The sequence below is a fragment of the Eschscholzia californica genome, unplaced genomic scaffold (assembly GCF_041429995.1).
Source record: "Eschscholzia californica isolate CP2 unplaced genomic scaffold, dmEscCali1.0.p SCAF_4, whole genome shotgun sequence".
Classification (NCBI taxonomy): domain Eukaryota; kingdom Viridiplantae; phylum Streptophyta; class Magnoliopsida; order Ranunculales; family Papaveraceae; genus Eschscholzia; species Eschscholzia californica.
In genome coordinates, this window is record NW_028238461.1 from 55,344,916 (window position 1) to 55,363,836 (window position 18,921).

The 18,921-nt window shown below is 36.5% G+C and overlaps 4 protein-coding genes and 1 long non-coding RNA gene across 5 annotated transcripts; 3 read left to right on the forward strand and 2 right to left on the reverse strand.

The window, feature by feature from the left end:
- Positions 1-1,565: 1,565 nt before the first annotated feature.
- Positions 1,566-2,661, reverse strand: LOC147546429 (uncharacterized). Its single transcript, XM_086635913.1, has 2 exons — positions 2,229-2,661; positions 1,566-2,002 (listed from the first exon to the last, which is right to left on the reverse strand). The coding sequence occupies exons 1-2, from the start codon at positions 2,611-2,613 to the stop codon at positions 1,566-1,568; spliced, it is 822 nt and encodes a 273-aa protein (XP_086492039.1). The 5' UTR covers positions 2,614-2,661.
- A 1,070-nt stretch (positions 2,662-3,731) lies between these two features.
- LOC147546430 (uncharacterized) lies at positions 3,732-7,033 on the forward strand. The gene is made up of 2 exons (XR_015239651.1): positions 3,732-4,511; positions 5,800-7,033. It is a non-coding gene; the product is annotated as an uncharacterized LOC147546430 (long non-coding RNA).
- Positions 7,034-10,377: 3,344 nt separating this feature from the next.
- Positions 10,378-11,715, forward strand: LOC147546431 (zinc finger protein ZAT5-like). Its single transcript, XM_086673642.1, has one exon. The coding sequence runs from the start codon at positions 10,710-10,712 to the stop codon at positions 11,550-11,552; it is 843 nt and encodes a 280-aa protein (XP_086529768.1). The 5' UTR covers positions 10,378-10,709; the 3' UTR covers positions 11,553-11,715.
- A 1,253-nt stretch (positions 11,716-12,968) lies between these two features.
- LOC147546432 (Ankyrin repeat family protein) lies at positions 12,969-14,705 on the forward strand. Its single transcript, XM_086673644.1, has 6 exons — positions 12,969-13,257; positions 13,781-13,872; positions 13,947-14,025; positions 14,115-14,215; positions 14,306-14,401; positions 14,490-14,705. The coding sequence occupies exons 1-6, from the start codon at positions 13,086-13,088 to the stop codon at positions 14,571-14,573; spliced, it is 624 nt and encodes a 207-aa protein (XP_086529770.1). The 5' UTR covers positions 12,969-13,085; the 3' UTR covers positions 14,574-14,705.
- A 470-nt stretch (positions 14,706-15,175) lies between these two features.
- On the reverse strand, positions 15,176-18,054 carry LOC147546433 (ras-related protein RABC2a-like). Its single transcript, XM_086673643.1, has 6 exons — positions 17,643-18,054; positions 17,170-17,238; positions 16,849-16,914; positions 16,269-16,390; positions 15,732-15,860; positions 15,176-15,645 (listed from the first exon to the last, which is right to left on the reverse strand). The coding sequence occupies exons 1-6, from the start codon at positions 17,776-17,778 to the stop codon at positions 15,535-15,537; spliced, it is 633 nt and encodes a 210-aa protein (XP_086529769.1). The 5' UTR covers positions 17,779-18,054; the 3' UTR covers positions 15,176-15,534.
- Between the last annotated feature and the right edge of the window lie 867 nt (positions 18,055-18,921).

Below are 18,921 nucleotides of genomic sequence, written 5' to 3' on the forward strand. Positions count from 1 at the left end.
CCGGATTGCGGTCTGTTTGTCATTTTGAAAATTGAAGAGCTCGTGGCAGACTGCACGACAACAGGACCCAAACAGCGTACAGAAAACCCAGATTGGGTATCCCTGGCACAAAGGAAGAGGGCCAAGCTAACCCACAACATTTTGAAAGAGAATACGATATCTTGGAGGATGGCCCGAGCTTGAAGTAGTTTCCCCTGTGTATGGATTTTTTGTAAAGGATCTTTTTTAATCAAAAATGAAGTAGTTGTTCAGGTAACGGGTTATGTTCATATCACTAAACCCGAAACGACTTCATTCTTGATTAGATTACAAACAAACTCTATGCTTTGTAAATTATTTTGGGATGTTAACAACATACAATGATTTTGGATGGGATGTTTATGTTAAAACAATATGAAGTAAATTTGAATATATTATTATTTTTCTTCAACAACATGTGTGACATGCATTGTCCCCTTAGACTTTGTTTCAGGGAAGAACATACACAGATATGTTAGAACATTCCTTTCAATGCTGGGACAAATTGACAAATGTTTGAGAAATATGTTATAATGTTCCTTCATTAATACGAATGTATTAAAAAAAATCATAATGTGGACACATTGTAAATAATAGCTAGACATGTAGTAATTCTTTCACTGAACATTTTGTAGAATGTTATCACATATTCACTAGACAAAAATATATGTACTAAAGACCAAAAGATTTTACTAAACATTGAGCACAATGTAACAACACTCTGTTACATGTTGGGACATATCGGTGAGTGTTATAACATTTAGTAAAATGAGACTACAGTTGGGCTCGACATGTCGCACTGTTGTGATAAGCGGGTTGGTTGCACCTGCGACATATTCTTTTCCTCCTGGTAACATCTCCGGAACTCTGCAACCTTGTTGTACGTGGTCTGCCTGGTGCCCTTCTAACTAGTGGAGGAAGAGTCTTGGTTAATGGATCAAAAGTATATGGTTCGTCAAAATTTGGAACGGGGTAAACACAATGTTGGTAAGTGTTCCTGTAAGCCTCCACGGTCCAGACCGGATCGTAAAAACATGTACTATCACCACGAGTCTTGTTGATGCATAACATTGCATGTTGACACGGAAGCGAATCTACTTGCCAACGCCGACAAGAGCATGTGAGAGTACCAAGATTTACGGAATGGCGTGGAGTAGAATATACTTCATAAACAAGTGGGGCTGCCTCGACGTATCTCCAAGTCTCCGCAACTTTGTATTTCGCTTGTTGCTCCAAGTTAATGGATGGGCAAAGAAATGTATTCCATCCAATAGAAGCGTCTCTATGCTTTCGCATCTTGTTCATAATCTTCTGTCTTATGGCATCCAACAATGCTGTAATAGGGAGCACACGGGCTTTCTTGACCATGTTGTTGAAGCTCTCAGACAGTTGGGAAGTGATGGCGCCATACCTGTGAAAAAACATTAAATGGGATGCTTGTAAAACATCGTGTCGTGTTAAAACATTGCGCGAAATGTATAAACATGTATATGCCTGACGGAACACATGAACAAATGTCCATTCATAACAGAAAGATATGATTAATGTTAAAAAATAACTGAAAAAGAGAAAACAAAATACCTATCCCCTGGGAAAAAGGAATCGGCCCATGATTCCGGATTAAGGGATTGGAAAAACCTCTCGACATTGGTTCCACCCATCTCAACCATTTGTTCAATGGTTGCGTGATACTCGCTCTCGGGTAATGCACGTGCCGCCGTAAACATAAGACTCTGAAAATAACGTGACTGGCGCGCCCCGTTACGTATCCTCAAGTTCAGATTACATCGTAAGTGCCAAGCACAGAATGAGTGATGAGCGGTGGGAAAAACGTTCTTCACGCCTTTTAGAATTCCAGCATGTCTGTCCGAAATAAAGGTGTAACGTTTGATCGGATCTACTGCTAATTTCAAATTTTGCAAAAACCAATCCCAATTCTGATCATTCTCAATGTCCACAACTGCGTAAGCAATGGGGAAAAGACCTAACAAAAAAAAATGAAATACAAAATTAGTTCTGTTGATGCATGAATCAAAAGTGCATGAGCATTTTTGGAAATGTAAAACCATATTTGGGAATGAAGTATGACTTCAATAAATTACGCCGCATCTTTATCTATGTCGCGTCGATAATGATCATGATCTAACATTTTGTCACGTGTTAGCAGGAACACTAGAATGTTAACATGTGATGTGAAAATGAAAACATACCGTCGTTTCCGTCCTTGGTAACCGCAGCCAAAATGCAGCCATTAAAACGAGTTTTGGCGAATGTTCCATCAATATAGATCACAGGGCGACAGTGTTGAAACCCAAGGATAGATGCGTGAAGGGCAATAAAAACTCGGACAAATCTGTTGGTAGTGGGTTCGATTTGCAAATCAATTATGCTATTGGGATTAGTACTCTCCAAAGCATCTACGTACCACTTCAACTTTGCGTAGGAATCACCCTCCTGCCCAAATACTTTGTCCATGGCTACCTTCTTACCACCGTAAGAAAAATAATAGGTCAACTCAACACCGTAATCGTCTTGAAACTTTTCTTTAACTTCAGCAGTACTCCAATTTGGGTGTCTTCTGATGTCTTCATTCATTAGGCTGCCAACAAGTTTACTAGACAACTTGGGATCCGCAGGTTTGAGAACAACATCGAGACAAGCGTGATTCGGTTCGTACTCTTTCAACAAAAAAACGGATTTACATCCCAATGGTGCAACCCCGTGCACTCTCCAATTACATCCGGGTTTGGAAGAAACGGCAGTGACACGACCTGGTTCATTCTTGATATATTTGTAGTTGTTCTTGGTTGCAATGGTATATCGACCAAGAGCGTCTCGAAAAGCTTTGACACCACCGGGGAATATTTGCCCAATCTCCGTAAATACGTCGCCCCATGAGTCACATACTAACTTCTTCTCATTATTTTGAGATGTAGAAAGTGACCTTTCAGTTTCCATACTGCAAAATTGAATAAAATGTTATAAAAGTATCATCAATTGTATTAAAATGTTAACAAATGTGTGAACATCTAGTGTAATGTCTAAACACCGAGCATAATGTTTTGACATGCGTAGGAATGTTTGGTTATCATGGAGAATGTCGTAGAATTATACGTAATGTGTGAGTTTATGTGAAAATGATGGATAACATTATACTGATTGTTTCGAATATGTGGTATAATCAGGTGGTCCAAGAAGCAATGTCTGATCATTCTATCAAATGTTGAAGCAATGTCTAATCATTCTATCAAATGTTGGTCTAACTGCTAGTTCAATAGCTATGAAACAAATGTGTTAACACATGATAAACTACTTTTAACATGTACCATGTGTTCAGACATTTTAGAAAATGTTAAAACAAACTTTAAAGTTGTACCAGAAACCAAAAGATTGTACGGACAGCGGTAGAACTGTACGGACATTCCAGAAACTAAACAGTAGACGAGAAGGAAGAACAAGAGCATAAAAATCATAAAAAAGAGATTCAACATCAACAGTTACCTGGATTTATAGGACAAGAATATGGTGATTCGAACAAGTTGATGAGTCTAGAAACAAACAAGTTGATGGCTTATCTCTATGATGACTGAAGGAATAAAGGGTTTTGTAACTCGGTTTGGAGATGTAGGTGATGACTGAAGGAAGATGATGACAATATTAGAGAGAGAAACGTGAAAACGAAGATGATGATCGAAGAGATGAAGACTGTAGATAGATGAAGGTGGAAAAAAAGGGTTTGTATTTCGGTTTAGGTAGAGAGATAAAGTGAAAAAGATTTTGGAGAGAGAAACTAAATCAGATTTTGGAGAGAGAAAGATATGAGTTGTTAGAGTTGAGGGATATATATAGGAGGGCAAAAGAGGGTTTAAAAGAAAATAGGAAATCTTAGAGATAAGAGTTGGGCCCGGATTGCACATTGGGATGTGTATTTGGGTTTGATATGAGTTATTATTTGATTATTGGGTTTTGGGTGAGATATTAAACCTTGTTGGGTTTTTTTTTGTATTTGGGCCCAAAATTTGGGCCTTTCATCAAAATTTTCACAAACAAACATCCCTTTGTCACTGTTTACGTGTAACCCAGCTCCAAGAACACAGAATTTGCACTTGCAAAACGCATATAAATTGCTAGAAAACAAGAAACAATCATTCCAAAAAGAAGCAACACCACAGTCTGTGTGAGATATCGTAATACCATGGTTCGTCTCGTTCTTTTTTCTTTGGTATGTGTGTGTATATACAATATCTATTATTGTTTGAAGTAACCTGCGAGGCAGGACACTCTTAGTTCATAGCTGACGGACAAGTCCTTATGTAGTGTCGCTGAAACATAATTGACAGATGTCCTTACATAACTGAAACTTCGCATCTAGAGCTATGTAGGTTGATGAGATCTCAGAGAACAGCATCTTCGATTGTTGCTAATTACTGATCGAATAGCGATTAATTATGCCAAGTTACATAACTCTTATGGTCTCAGCTCGTACATATAAGGTATGTTAAAAAGCTTTCATGTATTTATCTCTTGAGTATTTAGTTTTTAATTGATATAGGGAGTAGCTTGTTATAGATGAAAAACTTTGTCAACTTTATCATTTATGAAGTAAACTACTTGCTTTTCTGTTAGCAAGTAAATGTGATGACTGCAGCCTGCGGCTGCTGATATCATTCCTTACTTCACACAGCTTATCTTCAATTCTTTTATCGTCTCCACCGTCCACTTTCCACTTGACTTTTTGTTGTTAATTCACAAACTGAGTTTATGTATCTCTCAAGTCGCATCTTGTTTCATTTTTTTATGACAAAATCTACCTATTGACTTGATTCGACAAAGCTAGCTTTAACTAATTAACACTTTAGGAATATGAGTTATGTTTAGGGTTAGGATCGAGTCTTCTATCCCACCAGTCTGTCTAGGATCAACCCTAACACGACCCTCTAACGAGGTTCACCTCGGCTTGGTATGCAGTAAAAATTGGTTGAGTGTTCTGTTGCATAAACTAAGTGAACCTCAAGTATAGGAGAGTGGTAGATACCTAATTTTGGGTAGAGTTGGCAAAAAGTTGTAGTCATTAATGTCACAAGTTCAATGATTCAATGCCAACCTTGTCTTCTTATAAATATGCATTAGTTACAACTTCCCATAGTTAGCTGCCCATACTCATTCCACCACTTTCCACTAGTAACTAAAAAAAAGGGAAAGCAACTTTACTACTACAAGTCTACAATCAAGAGTTTGCTTGTGTTGTGTTTTTGGTTGTTCCATCTCCCTTTCTCTCTCTCTCTCTCTCTACATTTAAATTTGTTTCTCTCTCCAACTTGTAAGCATTATTTGAGTAGCACCCCATAACTTTAGGAAAATAATTGGTTATATATCTTACTAAGTCACAACTCCTTAACTAACTACTAGTCTCCTATTACTTAAAAAATAGAACACTTAAAAGATACATTGACTCTCACTCTAAGCCAACCCAATTCTCTCACTTGTCTAATAAAATAAGATGATGAATGATAGAGACTTTAAAACTAGAAGATAGTTAAAATTAAGTGTCTCACTTTTATTGGTTTGGGTTCCCAAATTGTGGGTCCTTATTAAAGTTTCATGATTAATTAGAATAAACCCATGATTAATTGAATACCATAATCCATTAAAATTGATGAACTGGATAGATCTTTGATCAGATACTTTGTAGTTTTTTTTTGTTTCAATTGATTAGGTGTTTGGGTTTTGTCAATTCTTAACTGTGAGAAGGAGATGCTTTATTTTTTTTTGTTGAATTAGAGAAGGAGATGCTTGGATGCAACAAACATGTTCTATGAGTGGCTGACTCTCTTTCTCTCTCTCTCTCTCTTGGTTCTCTCTCTCTCTCATCGTGTGAAAACAGTGAATGACGTGCAAAGTGAAGCTAACTTTAAGCTTTGGATATAAGATAAAATATTTGCCTTGCCACCGCCACAGGTAACCACTCTCAAAATTATCACTCTTAACTTGACCTAGAGATCTTTTTGTTTACATTAGACTTGATACATGAAGGATATAATATAGCCTTCCAGTGAGGGGGAGAATAGGTCAATATATTGGAAATGTAACTAACTGCACCTTCTGTGAAAGGGTGGAAACGCTGACTCATGTTATGCTTCATTGTAGTTTTACCCGCACTATATGGTTTCACTACAATATTAGGGTAGATAGCATTACTAATTTGCAGGATTGGATAAAGGAGTGGAAAAATGTCGATCTCGAGCGGCAATCTCTCTATGCCAAAATCCTATGGTTTATTTGGAAAGCAAGATGTGAACATGTCTTCGCCTCGAAGACCCAAACCCCGGTTCAGGTGATCAACAGTATCCAAGGTTCCAGTTTCTCCCTTAATAGCTCGACAAAAGTTCCTCTAAATAAACCTCCACCTTCTTGGGCGCCCCCAGAATCTCCTTTTCTGAAATGTAACGTAGATGCTTCTTTTAAGACATTGCATGACCCTGCTGGCTATGGTGGCATCATCCACGATGACAAGGCGGAATTCGTCATCGCAAAGGCGGGCGAAATCAGAGGTCAGACGGCAGAAGAATGCGAAGGTCTAGCGATACTTAGAGCGATGGAATGGGCAGCTCAACTGCAGATTTCTCACCTCCACATCGAAAGTGATAACCAAAACATCATCACATTCATAAATTATGGAGGCAGGGCAATAGATTGGCAGACAGAGGAAATAATGGGAAGCATCAGCGAGCTCAAAAACCACTTCGTCTCCATTAGATTCACTCACATATCAAGAGAATGCAACAAATGGGCGGACAAACTGGCTAAGTGGGGTAGGGTAAACAACAGAAGCAAGATTTGGAACGTGGTTAGTGAGGCTAGACGTGACTTGGATATGTAACTCTGTACTGTTCAACAAAAAAACAAAAAAAAAATATAGAATACACCATGAATTAAATAAACACTATAACCGCTATCGGTAAGATATCTTTAACTCTAAAGATTATATAAAGATTCTTAAGGTCATTTTTGGAAATTTGAGTGTAAATCTATTACTTCCTTTACTTTATTTGTCGTCTTAATTATATGTGATAAGTCTTGATGATAAACTGCTTCTACTGAGATTTGATTATAAGACTTCAAGTACTTAAGAGGGGTGTGCAAACATAGCACCAAAAAGGTGGTGCACTAACATAGAGGAAATAATGTCTTGAAATCTAATTCGAGACCGTTTGGGGTTTGAGTCGTATTACAAATCTGATTAAGAGATACTACCTTAGTGATGTCCACACTTTAAAGCAAAACATGAAAACTAGTAGTATTGAGTTGTTATTAGAGAGAAGAAGTCTTATAACATGTTGAGGTATTTTAGAGAGAGAAAGTAGGGTGGAAAAGAGGAGGAAGTGAGTGATAAGTGGGTGAGGAAAGAATCTCATTAGATATCTAGATTGTAGTACTAGTACTTGACTCCTCTCTGGCTGGCTTATTATTATTATTATTATTATTATTATTATTACGTGCTTCACACAACTAACTAGAATAATCCTCCTTACGCCAAGAATTTTGCCCACTCACCAATCACCATTGACCTTCACTTTTTTTTATGCCTCATTATCTCTCTCTCTTTCTCTCTTACTCTATCAGTCTATCTATTACTTTTTTTTTTTTTTTTTTTGTTGAAGGAGTCTATCTATTACTTATTATTCATGAATTTTATAACTAATGCGACCATAGAATTGGCCCCCCCTCCCCCTCCCCTGTCCACTCTCTTTAACCTTGATGGTTAATTTTGTAGTCAACTTTTTAGCTTAATCGTTTACCTTGTGCGTTGTGGAGGAAGAGCCTTTGTATTTCAAAATAACACTTTCATGAAAAGCTTACTGTTTAAATTAATTAAAAAAAATACTTTTAATCCTACAATGTGAAAAATCACCTAATACAAAGCTTTTATTTTCTCATTTATTTGTCTACATCCTGAGATTGACACAGTCCATTAGTTTGTGTTGAACAAAACTGAACCCTTATATTAGGGTGGCACAATTTTTTTTTTTCTTTTTGCATAAATACTATAAGCTGTATAACTACTGAGTCCTAAAAATCATAAGGAATAAAAATCTATTTTTACTATTATGTTATTTTATTTGTGATCCTTAACACGAGTTAATAAATGATCCAATAGAAATCAAATATGGTTCGAACAGAAAATGCACAATCGACTAGTCAAACACTTATTAGCTGATCCACATAGTTGTAGAGACATAATGTAGTATACGTGACTTAGGTGTACGTTGGATCATACTTTGATAAAAGAAAAGTTTGGTGATTGACTTTGGAATTAAAACTAAAAGGTGGCCGGCCTCTTTTAACTTAAGCACATTTAGTATATGTACTTTGTTTACTCTATCACTCTATGTGGTTGAGATTTAAGTCCTTGAATGCCCCAACTTTGTTTTAATTTGAATTTATCATAAATGTTATGACAAGATTACACTTCATTTTTATGCAATAATATAGACAAACTATATCGAAATACAGTAAATAAAAGGAATTACTCGGAATGAAAGAATATAATCAATTTTTAGTTATTTATAATTTTTATTAGAACGTGATTAACAGTATTAACCTCTCGAACTATATTTGGATGTTCTCCGAAAATTAACAGTTTTGAGACAAACAATGAAACCCAATGATTGTCAAAGATGAAATATGAATTAAATTTGTAAGTAGTTGAGTAGAGCAATTCATGGTCCGGGGTTATCGGGAGGAGGTCAATAAGCACATGCACCCGGCCCATTGGTTTTATTTTGTTTTTGAGATAATTATGTTTTATTTTAGACATTAGTAAAATTATATATGACTAATTTCACAAATTATGTTTAAATAATTAAAAGGTATACATTGAGTTATATCAAGAAGTAGAGAAAACAAGATAATGGACCGCAAATTTCGTATTTCCAAACTTGCATCATCATATCGAGGAGCCTTTGAGGGTGTATGTTTAGAATGTCAAGTGAATTAGAATTATCAAAAACACGAATTACAGCAAGCCACGTAGAATGTATGTCTAGAATATGTTTAGATTTTCTTGTTCTCTATCATTTTTGTTTCTAGAGAATCGTTGAGGAAAAGTGCTCTCTCTTTCTCTAAATTTGTCTGTCAAGAGAGAGTAGTAGTGAGGGAGAGGAGTGAATAATGGGGATCCTGTGCGTGTCATATTGGTTATCAAAGTGTGCGAAGGAGAGTGTGAACCGCACTTAACTTTAACTGATACCATTCCTCCACTTTTGTTCACCTTCATTTTTGTCCTATTTTCACTCTCTCTCTCTCTCTCTCTCTCTCCTATCTTCTCTCTCTCTCATTTATATCACCACTATTCATGAAGTTAGTGTTGTCCTTCTCGGCCACACAACACATTATAACAACTACCTGCTTCATGGTAAGGATCTAAATCTAAAGGACACTCCCACTTTGGCCTAATGTTAAAAAAAGAATTAGACATGAGGTTTGGAACATGATGAGACTAGTCTGGTTCCAGAAGAAACCATATCAGTTTCCTTTGGAAACTAGGATTTTGGCAAAGGGGAGGATCCCCTTCGCCGGTGATATAGAGAAAGAGAGGAAGAAGTGTCCCCGGAGATGGTGAAAGTCTTGCTGAAATTTATAGTGGAGGTCGTGGAAGTGGGAGAAAAACAAGAGGGAAGAAGCTCAAAATTTTGTTTCCACCCAAAACTTTGAACCTCGGAAAATTTCTTTATCCACATCCCCCGGCCATTGTTTTTCTTGTTTGAGGCTCGCTAGTTTTGCGTTTGATATCCTGATCTAAAATGTAATTGATACCCAAACAAACGACAAGATGATCGACGAAACATGCCTAAATTTGAGGTGGAGCTTAAGATCTCGCCTAACGGGCCACGAGAGAGAACTAATGGGTGAAATCTAGGCAATTTGTCTACGAACATTCAATTTCAACCCATTTTTCCCGTACATTTGATCATTTCTTTTGTACCAAGTCTAGAAGAAACTCAATAAAATAACAATGATGTCGTATGGTTCGAAAATATTTATTGAGCATGATCTGAGCATTGACACGACAAACCCATTTGCAACTCCTACCGGCGACCACATTATCAATGTGATCCGCACTTTGGGTAGAATTTCGGGTTAACTAACTTTTAAATAGCGGTTGTGGACAATCCCAAATTTGTAGTGGGACGGAATATGGTGCTTCTCTTACTAGGATAACACCCTAGTTAAGCATTTTAAAACATAATACTTGCAATCCTCAAGGGTGGTGGGCATCTTCCTGTAACAATAACAAAATTGTGCTTTTTTTTACCCTATTATTAGGAAGTGGTGAACAATTTCCTAACTCTAAAAATGGATGAGGTGTGTCATTTTCATACACTAGAGCTGGACCAATCAACCTCTTCTCTCTCTTGTTTCTCTCACTAGAGTCTCAGCTGGACCAGAGAATGAAAATTTACTTTATTTAAACTATTAACTTCCAAAGGCTGGAATCATCACAATTCACAAGAAGAAGATTAATTGGCAGACCAATTCACGCTTTTCACAGAGATTCTCCTCCCTATTCAACTTCAACTATATATATATACATATTGTTTGCCCACTCTCTCTACCTTGCTTCCTCCATCACCTCTTTCTCTCACTAGAATTTTGCTCTCTGTTACTGTAGATTTCTCAGTTACTTTTTCATGGAAGAATCGACTATGAATATGGGTTCTAATGATTTAACATATATAGCAAAGGGTAAGCGTACAAAACGTCAAAGACCCATGTCTCCAATTATTGTTTCTATGGCTACAAGTTCATCAACAGGTAATAATCATCACCACCATTACAATCAAACCTCTGTTTCTCAATCTTCATCAACTGGTTTTACAGATACTAATACTACTGAAGAAGAAGAAGATATGGCTAATTGTTTAATTCTTCTTGCTAATGGTCATCATAATTATCACAATTCAAAACCAATTACTACTACAACTTCAAAGGGATCTGGGTTTTTTGTTTATGAATGTAAAACTTGTAATAGATGTTTTTCTTCATTTCAAGCTTTGGGTGGTCATAGAGCAAGTCACAAGAAACCTAAAAATATGGTTGTTGTTCTTGATCAAGATCAAGAAAAGAAATCTTTGGGTTTATTAGAAGAAGATGATCAAAGTAGCAATCAATTAGTACAATTCAATAATCATCATCTTCAAATTCCCAAAATCAGAACTTCAAGTAACAAATCTAAAGTTCATGAATGTTCAATTTGTGGGTCTGAATTTTCTTCTGGTCAAGCTTTAGGTGGTCATATGAGAAAACATAGAACAACCACCATTAATACCACCCAAATCCCAAGTGATATTCAAGTTACTTCATCTGAATCTGTTGAAGATGATGAAGAAATCAAAAAATCAAGAAAGTTTCTATCTTTAGATCTTAATCTTCCAGCACCAGAAGATGATCGAGATGGTAAATTTAACAATTTCCATACTTCTAAGCAATCTCTGGTTTTCTCTGCCTCATCTTTGGTGGGTTGTCATTACTAAAATAAAATGCCCAAAATCATTCACTAACTTTTCAATTCATATTTCATAATGGGTACTTCAATGTGTATTTAAATCATTCTTTTTTTCATTATAAATATTTATAGTTCTTGATTCTTTCAATTCTTTGAAACAAGTAATCAAATTGTTCGTGTTAGAACTCTAATGGTCTTCAGTTTATTGTTGTTATTTTTTCTTTATTTTGTTGTTGTATTTGAGGTGGTCTGTTTCGCAATTATATGAATCTAATTCAGTGGGATCTGAATAACTTGACTCAAATGAATTCTGAAATCAATCAAAACCATTCACTAGGCGAGTCTATATCATAAAATAGACAAAGTAAATATTCTAAAATCTAAAATTGAATTAATTCAGTTCTCTAATCAGATATCAGATCGCGTAGAAATGAAAACAAACGTAGTGACACGGCACATGTTATAATAGACATAAAGAAAGAGATAGGGGGGTTGAGGGAGTTTGATTCCACCACCAAAAAGTGATGGATTAGGTTCAACATTGTTTGTTTGGATTACAAGGAAAGGTTAAAAAGAGAGTTTGATCTGTTTCTGTACTTCCATTAGTTGGTTTTGAATAAAATGACAAAGGAATAATAGGGGATAGGAAGTGTGAGTAGGTAATTGCCAATTCCATGTGTGATCCCAACTCATAATCTTCCTTATTTACACACTTTTCCTAGGTTTCTTTTTCATTCCAACTACTTGTCACTTCATTTTCTTTCCAGCATTTGTTACATAATAATTGGTGTTATTATTATGCATCAAAAAGTGTCATTTTTATAGAGTTGTTGATTTAAAATGTTAGTTTAGGCAAAATTGAATTTAAACATATCAAGCAACTCAAATGAAAGGCACAAATGCCCAACTACATGAAACACTATGTGAAGTCCTTGCCATCGGATAGTAACTGCATAACACCCTGTGTCTCTACCAAGTGTAAGAACTTGGAGTAGTTATTATTTTGAAAAAAAAATCGCTTAGATTTCACTATAGTAGGACCGACCCTTATTCGATCAACCAAAAAATCAAAGGACATATTACTTTGTAGTCCAGTTGGTCACTGCATCTACTCTGCAATGCGGAGATTCCAGGTTAGATCCCATAGAAGTGCAAATTCAGGAATAAATAAAGTAGTTTATGTAGGCTTTAGGCCATTTCATTCGTCGACTATGAGTCATTAGTTTAGTTGGACTTTGGGCCAGTTCGACAGTTATCGTGCTCATCACATCGTATTGATGTATCAATGCCTTTGTAATGACTATGTCGCCAATATTCAAAAAAAAAAAAAAATTGGGTCAAACTAAATTGACTTAGACAATCTTCTTACAAATGTTTTGTATTCACACTATTTGGTCCTAGAAGAAAACACTATTTGCTTTCTGGTCCACTGATTTTCATGCTTGGGCTTTGTTGTGGTGAGCCCACTACAAAGGTGAGCCCACTAGAAAACTTAAGTCCCTCTTTACGAAGAAGAGACTTGAGAAACGGAGGGGAAAAAAACGGCGGTAGAGAAGAGAAAATGGCGGTTCCAGGTAGAAGGAATGGAATGGAAGAAGACGAAGAGGAGGAAGGAGTATTATTTGAGGAAGAAGGTATAGCTCTTGAGATTGATTCTGATATCCCTCCCCACCTTCGTCCCCTCTCCGATGCTTCTGAGATTGGCGACGTTAACCTCCTTCGCCAAGCCCTAGGTATATCAATTATCCATAAACCCCAACTATCTCTCTCTTCAATTGTTTCTTTCATTAATTGATTTGTTTCTCCATCTAAAACTAGGGTTTTGACTGTATGTTGATTTCTTCTTCTACACTTTAGGGTTTTAACAGCACATTAATGTATGATATATATAATTGGGGGTTCTTGCTCAAATGATGCAATATGATTATTGTGATGGATAATATCTATTATCGATTCTTGTTTATAATAATAGCACATTAGGGTTACTCACATTTCACGCTAGCTCTTCTTTTACCTCCTGAATTGTTGGTGCATTGGGTTTGGCATGTCGTCGAAGGGCTCGAGCCGACTGCCCTAGCAGATCCTCGAGTTACTCGGCCGAGTCAGACTGCTAATGTTGGTGCTAGATTCTTGCTAATTGCTTAATTCTTTACTATTATGCTGCTTATGCATCAGGAGTTTAATTGTTCGGGCACTTAAATGTATTTGTATATAGATATCTCCGCTCATCCGATTTCTTCTCTTGAAACAATTCAGATAATTTTACTGGAAGTATTGATGAACCTGTGGACGATGGTGACACTGCCCTCCATTTGACCTGTCTTTACGGTCATCTGTCTTGTGTCGAGGTTCGCCATCTGATTTTCAATTATGTTTTATTTGTTTTCAATTGTTCAAAACTAAAGTCGTGTCCTCGATTTAGCTACTTCTGCTACGGGGAGCTAGCTTGGAAGTCAAGGATGAAGATGGGGGAATTCCTCTCCACGATGCTTGTGCCGGGGGTAATTTATCAATCACTACTTAATTACATTTCTTATCGAACCTTATAGATTGTAATGTTTACCCACTTTCGATTTTTGGGTGTTTGCAGGATTCACCGAAATTGTTCGACTTCTCATCGAGTATGCAAATAACTCGGACCCGTCGTCTGTCAAGAGGATGCTAGATACTGTTGACGTGGAAGGTGATACTGTGAGTAAAACTATAACTTTAACTTTTTCTAAATTACTTTTTTGTTCTTCTATCTGGATTCTGGAGTACTGATTTAGTGCACATGTATAGCCTCTTCATCATGCGGCCAGAGGCGGACATGCAGACATTGTAAGATTGTTACTGGATACAGGAGCTTCTCCAACAGCAGTAAACATCTACGGGAAGGTCTGTGAAACCACTAAATTGAAATTTTACTTGTAGTTTTCATTTTTCTGTTAGTTTCGATAAGGTTCTAACTTGCTTATCTCTGCAGATCTCAGCTGAACTCGCAGATGAAGGGACAGAGGCAAGGACAGTTCTGGAGGCCTTGAGTAACGGTGTGGGAAATAGTTCGTAGTAACATTTTAATTGATCCTAGCAGTATAGCCTGATATTTTGTTCCCCTTTTCAAAAGAACTTTTAGGTATACAGTTCGACAATGATTTAGTAGTTCGTAAAAACAAAATTAATACATAATTGAACTTGTTTTTGTTGTTGGATTTGCTGGTACAGTGAGCTTAGGCTGCTACTAGAATGTCGGTCAGATTCATTAAGATTTCATTAGATACATAAAAACCGATGTTCATCAATCACCCAGAAGCCTAAGGAGTTGGTTCTGCTGCCAGTGCTGCTACTGGGCTTGCAGGTGTTGCAGTCTGGGAACTGAAAATCCATGTAAAGTGGAGGAATTAGATAAGATGGTGTTTCTGTTTTTCCAGTGTCCGACTCTGAGTCGTCCGACTTGAATAGACTTAACTAGACTGAACATCAGCTTGAATCATACATCATTAATCATAAAAAGTGACCATTTCGATTAGATTCTGGAGTCCTTTTGATACTTTACCAGGTGAAGTTTTCAGAGATTTTCCAGCCCTAATTGCCTCGGTAATTTTATTAGGGTTTATCTCAGGGTAATATCCAAGGAGAAGAAAAAGAAAGAGAAGTGCCTGAAGTGAAGTAGAATACAAGACAATAAGCTTAAAAGTAGCTTAAATGTCGATTTCATTTACAAGATCCATTCTCAAACTGATTCTGACATCAATCAAAAGGATAAAGTTCTACCAAAATGAAAAGAAAAAGAAGACAAATATACATTAACTACTACCCGTTTCATATTGGAACAAAATCTTCCCAATTGATAAGAAAAACGATAACGACAAGATATAACAAAACAAATCACCATTTACATCAGTCATCTCCTGGCGAGTTTTCAAGCTTTTAGGGAAGGATTCAATGTAACAGTTCCTCGAAACTGGCACAAGCCCGTGGCCAGGGGCCTTCAACTTCATTTACAGGTATTGGATTTCGTTACTAGTAATCTAAGAGCAACAACGACCCCTCTGTGGTGCCTGGCTTTCTTGTTTCTGTTTCAAAATGTTTCTCTTCCCAGTAGTAGATCCTTCTTCAAGTAGACTTGGAACTTCAAGTATCTGGAGAAACAATGAAGATGAGAACTATTTTCGTGTTTAAATGAATATTGAAAGAGTTCACACGCCTTCTGTTCAGAAAAATGTACCTTCAAAGCAAGTTGTTCGAAGCATTGTTGCACGTTTTCTCGAGTTTTTGCACTACATTCAAGAAATAAGCATCCAATATCCAGTGCAAGAGAAAGCCCCTCTTCTCTACTTACAGCCCTTTCACTATCCTGAATTACGTAATTGTCGATATTTCACTCCCCACACAATCAAGCCCATACAAACTAAAAATTACGTATAATCACTTGTAGAAAAGCTAATGAAATGACCCTGTCACACTAAGTGAAACAGTAACACAATCACGATGATAATTAATCACAGCCATGATAAAGATAAGGAACTTATTCGCAATGTCAAATATTCCAACTAAGTACTTTAATGAAGGAACTGATCACCAACTAAAATATGCTTAGTACAAATTTTACAAATAAAAATGAGGTAACACATCGCTAACTAATGCAAGATCAGAAGTCATTTTCTTGCAGTTTTGAGTTTAACTTTACATAAACTCCTGATTAGGTACCCAAGTCCAAAATCAAAATATAACACCTTCAGTGGATGGAAGGCAATAGACGTACCTTGTCAACTTGATTGCCCACAAGCATCTTGATGCAATCTGGATTAGTGCAATACAACTCCACGTCCTTCGCCCATGAGTCTGACAAGCTTGTAAATGTTTCACGCTTCGTCACATCATAAACTAGAGTAACGATACAACAGTCTAAATCATTTTTTTATTCAATGGATAGCAAAGAGCAGAGCAAAAACACCAGAACACATTGCATATCTCACAGTTACATAGCCAAAAGAAACATGAGTATAGAATCAATGACCCAACTAGGGCATGGTTTTAAATACTACCATATACACATATTAATATATGGTTCGAGCAAGTATGCAACTCATGCTAAATCCAAACTACAGTGAATATCAGAGATAACAAGCTTTGCCCAAATACTCGCTTAATGCATTAACTCCTAACATGAATAAATACGCCGACCTCGAAGCTGAGAAGTGAAAAATTAAGCATCAAGTGTAATAGTAATTACTAACTACAATAACCCAGCAGTTGGATGCTCTAGAACAAGCTAATTGGAAATTTTGGTTCTCTGATGTATGACTACAAATAAAAACTCTTTCATAGTTGAAATAGCATACCAAGAATGACCCCTTGAACACCTCTATAGTAAGAGCTTGTAACTGTCCTGAACCTCTCCTGGCCAGCTGAAATTGAAATACGAGAGAAACTTGTATTGATAAAATCCCAAGGGTACTAATTCAAGATAACGAAAATGTGTGTTTTCACAATCGAAAAGTGCCCTCGCAAGCAGCAAACAAATTGTTTTCATCTTATATAATCCAATGAAGACCAATAGATGGTAAACTCAAACCGATTCGACCAATTATGTAGAGAAATTCCAAGACTACACTACATATTGGACTCATAGTAGAATGGTAAAAGCAATTAGATGGTCATACCAGTGTCCCAAATTGTTAGTTTCAGTTTCTTCCCGCCGACTGTTAGCATCTTGATCTTAAAATCCACACCTGCACATATTCAGTAGAGGAATTCGACAAATGCCCAGGTAAAAGAACCCATTTAAGAGATGGCAAAATATCATTCTAGTGTAATCAAGAAAGCATTCAAGTTATGAAATCCAATTTCTCACAAACCCTAAACAAAAAATTTAGTCATATGCCTTAATTACTCCAGCAATCATGTCTGTGAAAAAACTCTAAAATCAAACAAATTAGGGGAAATTGAAATAAAAATCCAATGGGAATTACAAATACAAATTTGGGTGCTCAACCAACCCAGAAGTGAAAAATCAAAAAAACACCCAAAACCCACAGAATCCAACAACAAACAATAGAAATGAATACATGCATGATCCAGACATCAAACAATAACCCAGAGATAAAAAAAAAAAAAAAATGAAATCTTTAATTACCAATGGTGGGAGAAAGATCTTCAGTAGAGTGGGAGATGAAACTGAGTAATAAACTACTCTTACCCACACCTGAATCACCGATCAACAAGATCTTAAATGAGAAATCATAATTATTATGACCTGAAGAAGTAGCCATCACTCACTAGATCTTCTTCTTCTTCTTCTTCCTCTCCTCCTTCCTGTAAAAATGTAAACTTTAGAGAGAGAAAGCTATGAGGGGTAGGTGTGAGAGAGTGATTTTGTTTGTCATCAGACAGACGACAAACAGAAATAAATAACACCCACAGCTAAAGATTACTCATGTATATAAGACGAAACGGTTATAGATCTCCCTCCCCACCTTGCCCTTAACCTTAACAACACCCGTTCTCTCATCTTTCTAAGACATCAAAATTTCCTCCCTCGGTATTTTAAATTGTTCCGCGTGTCAATTAGATGTTTAATTTTGACTTTATTTGGGACCAATCTAAGAATTGAATGAAGATCGAACGGATGAGGTTTGATCTTTGAATCTAGAAGATAAACGATGACTCGTTTGACTGTGGTTAGGTTTTAGTTTAGGTTAACTAACCACCACCACCACCTGAGATTTTGATTTGACCTTGTAATTTTTTCAACCGCGAAATTATCTACCCGCGGCCCAAAACAAAACGGGAAACATCTTGAAATTAGGGTTTCTAATTTATCACTTTTTTTTCTTCGTCAATTTAGATTTAATATCGCATCATTTAAGTATAGAATAATCAAATCAAATGATTGGATACCAGAAAAACCCTAATTCTTGTTGAAAATCATTTGAGATTACTTATTAGGGTTTGTTAATTCCATCTAACTGACTGACTGACTGGTAAGGATCGGTGGATTGAGAGGGAATGTGGGTTAGAAATAAGAGTCTTGTGAGCTGAAGGGACGAAAAGGGTTTATGGATGGACTTGGAGATGATGGATTAGGGAAATTGGGTATAGTTGATCAGGTAATTTTTTTAGAATCGTTTGTGGTTTTGTGTACTGGGTAGAATGAGGCATTGTCTTCTTAGAAATGTCTGTCTTCTTGTAAACCCTAAGTTGTGATACTAGCAGCAAGCCTTAGTTGACCTGCTAGTTTGAAACTCTGGTAGGAAATGCCTGATATTATTTAACTTTATCAAAAGTGTCATTTTGGTTTGACAATTTCATACACAGAAAAGATAATCCCGTTGTTGCTGCATGCCTGCATTTCAATAATTCATGGTGCTTAATGTTTATGAGTAGACTATTAAATTTTGTCGAGGACACCGTGA